At 43.7% G+C, this 8,944-nt stretch overlaps 1 protein-coding gene across 3 annotated transcripts; it reads right to left on the bottom strand.

Moving 5' to 3' along the window:
• Positions 1-212: 212 nt before the first annotated feature.
• Positions 213-1,971, bottom strand: LOC123136919 (uncharacterized). Of its 3 annotated transcripts, none has more exons than XM_044556426.1 (7): positions 1,682-1,971; positions 1,533-1,602; positions 1,345-1,415; positions 1,061-1,155; positions 905-981; positions 704-817; positions 213-618 (listed from the first exon to the last, which is right to left on the bottom strand). In XM_044556426.1, the coding sequence occupies exons 1-7, from the start codon at positions 1,848-1,850 to the stop codon at positions 477-479; spliced, it is 738 nt and encodes a 245-aa protein (XP_044412361.1). In that variant the 5' UTR covers positions 1,851-1,971; the 3' UTR covers positions 213-476. The 3 variants fall into 3 exon arrangements, with proteins under 3 accessions (XP_044412361.1, XP_044412362.1, XP_044412364.1); XM_044556427.1 differs by having other exon boundaries at positions 213-615; XM_044556429.1 differs by having other exon boundaries at positions 1,533-1,596; positions 1,682-1,912.
• Positions 1,972-8,944: the final 6,973 nt, after the last annotated feature.

Raw genomic sequence — 8,944 nt, 5'->3', positions numbered from 1 at the left:
GCGGGCAAATGGGGAGAGACCGGAAACAGGTATGCTTTACTCCCTTCGTAAGAAGGTAAATGCTCTTGTATTTCTTTACAAAGGCAATACAACGCACAACCAAGGAACCGGAATCGAACAACAGCCAGCAAAGGAAGCGGAACATTTGCATTAACATGAACAACACTGTCAACGCTCAGGATATCTTATCCTACCGTTTCGCACAATACAAGTTCAATATGAGCTTTTCATTGGATTGGACGCTCCACAATTTGGCACCTTGAAAACGAAGCGCACAGCCCAACTACTATAGCTTCAAACTTTGGTGTGAACATGACAACTCAGCTGCTAGTTAAAACAAACAATAACCCAGATTTCATTGGTTATCGTCCACCATATAACCTGCTTACATGGTTCACGGATTAGAAATTGCAGAGCAGCGTCACTCTTCCATACTGCATTGCTGTTACAACCACCCATCTGACAGGGCGATGCGCCTAAGCACATCCTTCTGACAGGTCAAGACGCCTCAGATACGGTGTCAGTGGCAGCTCTCCATACATAAGAGTCCGTTCCACAGATCGGAGCGAATAATGTGGATCGTCCAGTCTTTTAGGCAGCAATTCTTTTACAAGACTGCTGAAAAAAACAGAACTTTTTAGACAGTAGAGGAAACATCAATATGGTAACAAGTATTCTTTCTTTTTATAATACATGCATGTACCTGCGCGCCACTTTTACGACATCCAATATTTTGAAGTGTGTGATATCGACAAAACTTGCATACTCGTCATTGTCCATAAATGGGAAAGTCTTACCACCCAAAATAGAAAACCCTCTAGAAACATAATATTGGCATTCAGAAATTGTAAGCTTTTACTTCAGAGACTTATTAAGAAAAGGTAACTGTATGCCAAATACGTACTCTTTAAGTGCGTCAACATGGTATTGGATGCTGGTTGCAGGTAAATGATCAGTGTACGAACTAATACCATGGGCCATCTACATTGGACAAAACTTTAAGATTCAGGGACGGGACTTGTAATTTTGTATTAACTATAATGTGGAAATTTGCACAAACCTGGCCAAGCATTTCAACAGAGGCAGAGCAATTCCTTAGCCGTGTTTGATCTAGCTGTGTTTCATCCGGCCTTTCTGGTTTCATCAGTATTGCATCTGCAATAAATGGCAATAAACATGTGAACTCAGGTAATATATACTGACATTTCTACTCAAGAACATAATTCTGATAGCGGTATGTCAGACTACACAAGAACATAGCGATTATGAAACTGAAAAAATAAGTGTAGTAAAAAATCAAAGCTGTGATATAATAGTATCTCCAAAAGTAGGCTTAGCAAATACCTAACGACGTGAGCCTTTGAATGGCAACAAGGATGTTGCGGAGCACTGCTAATTTAACCGAACCAATCCACCTGCAGTATAAACAGAACAAACAGAACAATTGACTGTTCAGATCTGTGAGATGATATTGCTAACTGAAATAAATTTATTCCACTAAGCTGCTCTCCAACCTAGCCATATGGAATTACCTCAGATTTTCACCAATAATAAACCTCGGTGCAGCTTTCTTGTTCTTACTTTTGAGAGGCTTCCCTGCAACTTTTTGGATATGGAGAAACGAATTAAACTAAAGAAATGTGTCACCGCAAAAAGGTGATAAAAAACAAAACATAATTACCAGAGGTGTTGTTGAAGTAACGTGAAACAGTACATGGCCGGTAGTTGGGATCAATATATGACATCCTTTCCGTAGAAAAAGACACAAGCCTCATGTCCTTATTTTTAATGTCAAGAGAAGCAAACAGACCCAATGGCTTCTCATTGCTTCCAAGTGGCCGGGTCATCATGTAAAGATAGTCATCATCTATGCCAAGGGTAGGAGCTAAACACTCCCAACTTACTCAAGGAAAGTTGGCGTGCATCATCATCCCGCAGCCTGTGTGACAACAAATCCCAACTTTCATCGGTTAAAAGGATGTCACTAGTATGTACACTAAAGCATTCAGTCCACTCTGACCCGAGATTCCTCTTCTGAGTTGTCGCCTTCCAACCATGGTCAGTATTCGAACCATAGTCAGTATCATCTTCACCTTGGTTATACTCCACCTCAACAAACTTCAGTGTGTTGCCAATGCAGATCACATCCCTAAACGGCCTAGGACATGATGTTCCCAAGTTACATGCATTAGACGGCATGGGGCAAGGAAAGCTCAAGAAGCGGACCACTGGATTCTCATCAAGCACATTGCAGAAAAGTATACCACGCCAAAGGTCAACCCACCCCAATGAATCCACTCCAACTGTGATTACCTTGGTGGTATCAGGACGTGAATCAGGTCAGCGTCCCTAGTACACTCCAGTGGTATCACCTTGCTGCTCCATGCCTTGGTCTGGGATGTGTAGAGAAAGAGCTCATAAGCAAGATAGTCAATTTTGAGCTTGCGCGTCAAGGCAGCCACAATGTATCCCTTGCCATGGCTGAGGATGCCAACCACTTTGGTTGGATGGAATTTCAGCATAGGTCGGTCTGGAAGCACCTCAAGTGACGGATTCCCTTGGTCAACCCTGTAGACGAGATAGCGCTGCAAGTTGAACATTGCCATGGTAATGGCTAGCAGAACAGCGTTGCCATCGGTGCTAACGACGGAGGCACCATACGACAACCCGTAATCCCCAACATGGACAACGAAGCCAGATACATCCGGTGGGCTGGCGAATAAGAAGGAAACCTCCACCTCCACCACCACTTCTTCCTTCGACTCCGCCTCACTTCTGACATCCACGAATGTTCTGGCTGTGGTAGCCAAGGAAGAAGAACACTCAGCGATTGACATTTTCTCCCAGTCGTAGTTTGCCCCGCGCACTACGGTGTCGAGGAGGACCCAGTTAGGATATATGCCGCGTGCTCCGGCGGCGGCCGCCGCCGGGCGAAGAGGGGACGAACCATAGATCGAGAGGGGACGGGATTTGATTTTGGGATTAGGGTTTCTTCTTCTGCTCCATCGGCGGCTATAGGGTGACGGACATATAAGAGGAGACCAGACCTAGGCCAGCACGGCTCGGTCCTGGGCTAAACCTGCCTGGCACGGCACCGGGCCGTGCCGGCCGGGAGCTCCTATTTCCCGCGTTCCCCTCATGGGCCGGTCCATAAGGGGGGTTGGGCGCCCCAGTTTTTTCACTCCGTATTTTTCTTTTTTTTTCTTTTTCTGTTTTTCTTCTTTAAAACAATTCTCAATATCAAAAAGGTTCAAAATAAAATTTGGGAAAATGTTACAGAAATCATAACATGTTCGTTGTTTTAATATATATTTTCATGATTTTGAAAAAAATGTTCGCGTATTGAAACAATGTTTGTGAATTCAAAAAATGTTTGTAAAACAAATGTCCAGTAATTCAATTCTATGAACATTTTTTAACTTGATGAATAAAAATTGCATTCAAGAACATTGTTTTCTGAAAATTGGCTGAACAAATTTTAAATTCAATGAACATTTAAGAAATCAATTAACAAATTTTGAATTTGATGAACTATTTTGAAAAAAAGATGAACAAATTTCCAATTTGATGAACATTTATTTATTTCTATGAACAATTTTTGAATGTTATGAACGATTTTTAAAGGGCAACGCTAGGCGCCGGCGCGTCGGCCCAAATTTGGGCCGGTCACACCCTGCGCGTCCGATCCCTTCCCGTCAAGTCGTTGGATCTGATCCCCTCATCGTCCCCTACCTCTCGACTCCGCAGTTGTTTCTTTCTTCTGTGCCCAAAAATCACAACAACGCGCAGCGTACCTCCCCCGTCCGCCCCAGGCGTCGCAGCATCCCGCCAGGCCTGCTCAGCTAGTCTCTGCTCACATCCTCGCCGGCGACATCGAAGCCCTCGTCCCATGGACAGTTGCAGTTTCCCCCCAATTTCTCACTAAGGAAGAAGAAAAAAATGGTGGTAGCAGAAAAATCGCGTCTGTCATAGCAGAAATTGATGACAATCGCAGCAAAAAGACCTCGTCAATTTCTCACAAACAATGAAGAAAAAATGGTGGTAGCAAAAGAACTCGCCGCTCGTAGCAAAATTGATGATGATTGGAGCAAAAAGGACCTCGCCAATTTCTCAGTTCTCACGAACGATGAAGGAAAAGATGGTGGTAGCAAAATAACTCGCCGATTGTAGCAAAAATTGATGAAGATTGCAGCAAAACAGACCCGCCAATTTCTCAAGTACGATGAAGAACAACATGGTGGTAGCAAAAAACTCATCGGTCGTAGCAAAATTTGGAGTCGGTTCCAACATCGATGGGTGCTTGTTGTGTTGGAAAACATAGCATGCAATTTCAGAAATTTTCCTACGCTCATGCAAGATCTATCTAGGAGATGCATATCAACGAGAGGGAGAGTGTGTCCACATACCCTCATAGACTGAAAGCGGGAGCGTTTACTTAACGCGGTTGATGTAGTTGAACGTCTTCTCAGATTAACCGATCAAGTACCGAACGTACGGCACCTCCGAGTTCTGCACAAGTTCAGCTCGATGGCGTCCCTCGAACTCTTGATCCAGTAGAGGCATGATGTCTACTACACAACCTTCTTCTTGTAGACGTTGTTGGGCCTGCAAGTGCACAGGTTTGTAGGGCAGTAGCAAATTTCCCTCAAGTGGATGACCTAAGGTTTATCAATCCGTGTGAGGCGTAGGATGAAGATGGTCTCTCTCAAACAACCCTGCAACCAAATAACAAAGAGTCTCTTGTGTCCCCAACACACACAATACAATGGTAAATTGTATAGGTGCACTAGTTCGGCGAAGAGATGGTGATACAAGTGCAATATGGATGGTAGATAAAGGTTTTTGGAATCTGAAAATATAAAAACAGCAAGGTAACTAATGATAAAAGTGAGCGTAAACGATATTGCAATGCTAGGAAACAAGGAATAGGGTTCATACTTTCACTAGTGCAAGTTCTCTCAACAATAATAACATAATTGGATCATATAACTATCCCTCAACATGCAACAAAGAGTCACTCCAAAGCCACTAATAGCGGAGAACAAACGAAGAGATTATGGTAGGATACGAAACCACCTCAAAGTTATTCTTTCCGTTCTATCTATTCAAGAATCCGTAGTAAAATAACATGAAGCTATTCTTTCCGTTCAATCTATCATAGAGTTCATACTAGAATAACACATTAAGACACAAATCAACCAAAACCCTAATGTCACCTAGATACTCCATTGTCACCTCAAGTATCCATGGGCATGATTATACGATATGCATCACACAGTCTCAGATTCATCTATTCAACCAACACAAAGTACTTCAAAGAGTGCCCCAAAGTTTCTACCGGAGAGTCAAGACGAAAACGTGTGCCAACCCCTATGCATAGGTTCATGGGCGGAACCAACAAGTTGATCACCAAAACATACATCAAGTGGATCACGTGATATCCCATTGTCACCACAGATAAGCACGACAAGACATACATCAAGTGTTCTCAACTCCTTAAAGACTCAATCCGATAAGATAACTTCAAGAGGAAAACTCAATTCATCACAAGAAAGTAAAGGGGGAGAAACATCATAAGATCCAACTATAATAGCAAAGCTCGCGATACAACAAGATCGTGCCATAGAGAGAACACGAGAGAGAGAGAGAGAGAGAGATCAAACACATAGCTACTGGTACATACCCTCAGCCCCGAGGGTGAACTACTCCCTCCTCGTCATGGAGAGCGCCGGGATGATGAAGATGACCACCGGTGATGGGCTCCCCCTCCGGCAGGGTGCCGAAACGGGCTCCCGAGAGGTTTTTGTTGGGGAACGTAGTAATTTCAAAAAAATTCCTACGCACACGCAAGATCATGGTGATGCATAGCAACGAGAGGGGAGAGTGTGTCCACGTACCCTCGTAGACCGAAAGCGGAAGCGTTTAGCACAACGCGGTTGATGTAGTCGTACGTCTTCACGATCCGACCGATCAAGTACCGAACGCACGTCACCTCCGACTTCAGCACACGTTCAGCTCGATGACGTCCCTTGAACTCTGATCCAGCTGAGTGTCGAGAGAGAGTTCTGTCAGTACGACGGCGTGGTGACGATGATGATGTTCTACCGACGCAGGGCTTCGTCTAAGCACCGCTACAATATTATCGAGGAGGACTATGGTGGAGGGAGGCACCGCACACGACTAAGAGATCAATGATCTGTTGTTGTGTCTAGAGGTGCCCCCTGCCCCCGTATATAAAGGATGGAGGAGGGGAGGCCGGCCAGCCCCTAGGGCGTGCCAGAAGTGTGGAGTCCTACTAGGACTCCCTAGTCCTAGTAGGATTCCTCCTCCCACATGGAATAGGAAAAAGGGAAGGGAAAAGGAGAAGGAAGGAAGGGGGCGCCCCCCTCCCTAGTACAATTTGGACCAGACTATGGGGAGGGGTGCGACCACCTTTTGAGGCCTTTATCTCCTTTCCCGTATGGCCCATTAAGGCCCAATATGAATTCCCGTAACTCTCCGGTACTCCGAAAAATACCCGAATCACTCGGAACCCTTCTGATGTCCCGAATATAGTCGTTCAATATATCGATCTTTACGTCTCGACCATTTCGAGACTCCTTGTCATGTCCCCAATCTCATCCGGGACTCCGAACTCCTTCGGTACATCAAAACACATAAACTCATAATATAACCGTCATCGAACTTTAAGCGTGCGGACCCTACGGGTTCGAGAACTATGTAGACATGACTGAGACGTGTCTCCGGTCAATAACCAATAGCGGAACCTGGATGCTCATATTGGCTCCCACATATTCTATGAAGATCTTTATCGGTCAAACCGCATAACAACATACGTTGTTCCCTTTGTCATCGGTATGTTATTTGCCCGAGATTCGATCGTCGGTATCTCAATATCTAGTTCAATCTCGTTACCGGCAAGTCTCTTTACTCGTTATGTAATGCATCATCCCGCAACTAACTCATTAGTCACATTGCTTGCAAGGCTTATAGTGATGTGCATTACCGAGAGGGCCCAGAGATACCTCTCCGACAATCGGAGTGACAAATCCTAATCTCAAAATACGCCAAACTCAACATGTACCTTCGGAGACACCTGTAGAGCTTCTTTATAATCACCCAGTTACGTTGTGACGTTTGGTAGCACACAAATTGTTCCTCCGATAAACGGGAGTTGCATAATCTCATAGTCATAGGAACATGTACAAGTCATGAAGAAAGCAATAGCAACATACTAAATGATCAAGTGCTAAGCTAACGGAATGGGTCAAGTCAATCACATCATTCTCCTAATGATGTGGTCTCATTAATCAAATGACAACTCATGTCTATGGCTAGGAAACACAACCATCTTTGATCAACGAGCTAGTCAAGTAGAGGCATACTAGTGGCACTATGTTTGTCTATGTATTCACACATGTATTATGTTTCCGGTTAATACAATTCTAGCATGAATAATAAACATTTATCATGAAACTAGTTAAATGCCCGTGCGTTGCTATGGGCGATAGATGATTCAAATACAATGTTCATGTTACATAATTATTATGTTAAGCAATGTCATGAGCAAACAGTGAATAATTATCTTATATCTTAATTTTGTCGACAACCCAGTGATTGAAGCACAAACTTCACTTAGCAAACGTCTTATCGTATGACAATCAAGTTAAGCAGTTTCTATGACCAATTATTGCACAATTATTTGAAATCACAGTTGGTTCAGTTTCTCTCAGTAACACACAATACCAAGCTTTGTGTTAAACATGAATGACTCCCCATGACGGAGGTGACCTCCACAAAATAAACCTCTCATAATTAAAAATTTGGAAATATCTAGTTTAATTCAAAAATATATGTACACATAATTACAGAAAGTATAAGTGACAGATGTCTCACCTATGATGTAAGTACCTCCCTATAGACGATGTTCCTCGTGTAATTACCAACATGACAGTTGGAGCTCTTGTTCTTGCGGTAATTTGAGCTATTCCTGCTGTTATCGTCTGAGATCTTTTTCTTATTGTTGGAGCTCTTGTTTTTGCTATAATTTGAGCTATTCCTTCTACTATCGTCTGAGACATTTTTCTCATTGTCTGTAGCCGGGGCGGTAAGGATCTTGATGTTCTTTCTAGCAGTGGATCTAGATAGCACGACATACAACTGCCCATGAGAGAACACTGGCTCGGGCAAGTATATACCCGCGTTCGGGATAGTCTACCCTTGTGCCTTGTTGACCGTCATGGCAAAGCTGAGCCTAATAGGAAACTGCTTCCTCTTGAACTGGAAAGGGAACATCTCGTCATCACTGGGACAAAGGGGGATCCTTGGCAAGAAGATCCTCTTTCCAGCATGTTGCCCTAGCACAATTTCTGCATCGATGACATTCCTCTGGAATCCTCGAACCACCAGCCTCATGCCATTGCAAAGTCCATTCGCGGGGTCAATATTTCTGAGCAATATAATAGGGTAGTTTATCTTGAGCTTCAACACATGTGGAGGCAACCCATTAGGGGTCAAAGTGTTAAGGAACTCAGATGGATAATAGTTATGAAGGTCATCGACTGCCGAATCAAAGCTATGATACACCATCTCATCTCCGTGGAATCGGTTGATCATCTTTGTATTTATCCTATCCACACAATCATTTCGCGTCGATAAGATTGCTCTGGAGGTGATGTAGTTTGGATCAGACATATTAGCACTGAGATCGGGAAAAACATTATCTATCAATGTATCAAGATCAGTGCCCTTCCCAGTACAGGGCACACATATCTCGTCCGGAAGGCGGACACAACCATCATTATTGGTCTCCTCCTTGCCATCACCAATGCGCAACAAGTATTCAGCAAACCACGGGTCACTATGTGCCCTCATATTGCGTACCAACTTTAGGTGGCGCATGCAATCCCAAAGGTAAGACCTATGCAGTGAAGAATCAATTACC

The sequence above is a fragment of the Triticum aestivum genome, chromosome 6B, assembly GCF_018294505.1.
Source record: "Triticum aestivum cultivar Chinese Spring chromosome 6B, IWGSC CS RefSeq v2.1, whole genome shotgun sequence".
In the NCBI taxonomy this organism is placed as follows: domain Eukaryota; kingdom Viridiplantae; phylum Streptophyta; class Magnoliopsida; order Poales; family Poaceae; genus Triticum; species Triticum aestivum.
Note: the sequence above shows the minus strand (reverse complement) of the source record. Positions and strands in the feature narration are given on the sequence as shown.

Bases quoted from the DNA above. Each gene is read 5' to 3' on its own strand.
- LOC123136919 (XM_044556426.1), bottom strand. From the start codon at position 1,850: ATGATGACCCGGCCACTTGGAAGCAATGAGAAGCCATTGGGTCTGTTT. The intron at 1,156-1,344 runs GTATTTGCTAAG...CATTTATTGCAG, and splicing joins TCAAAGGCTCACGTCGTTAG to ATGCAATACTGATGAAACCA. The intron at 818-904 runs GTACGTATTTGG...TTATGTTTCTAG, and splicing joins CATGTTGACGCACTTAAAGA to AGGGTTTTCTATTTTGGGTG.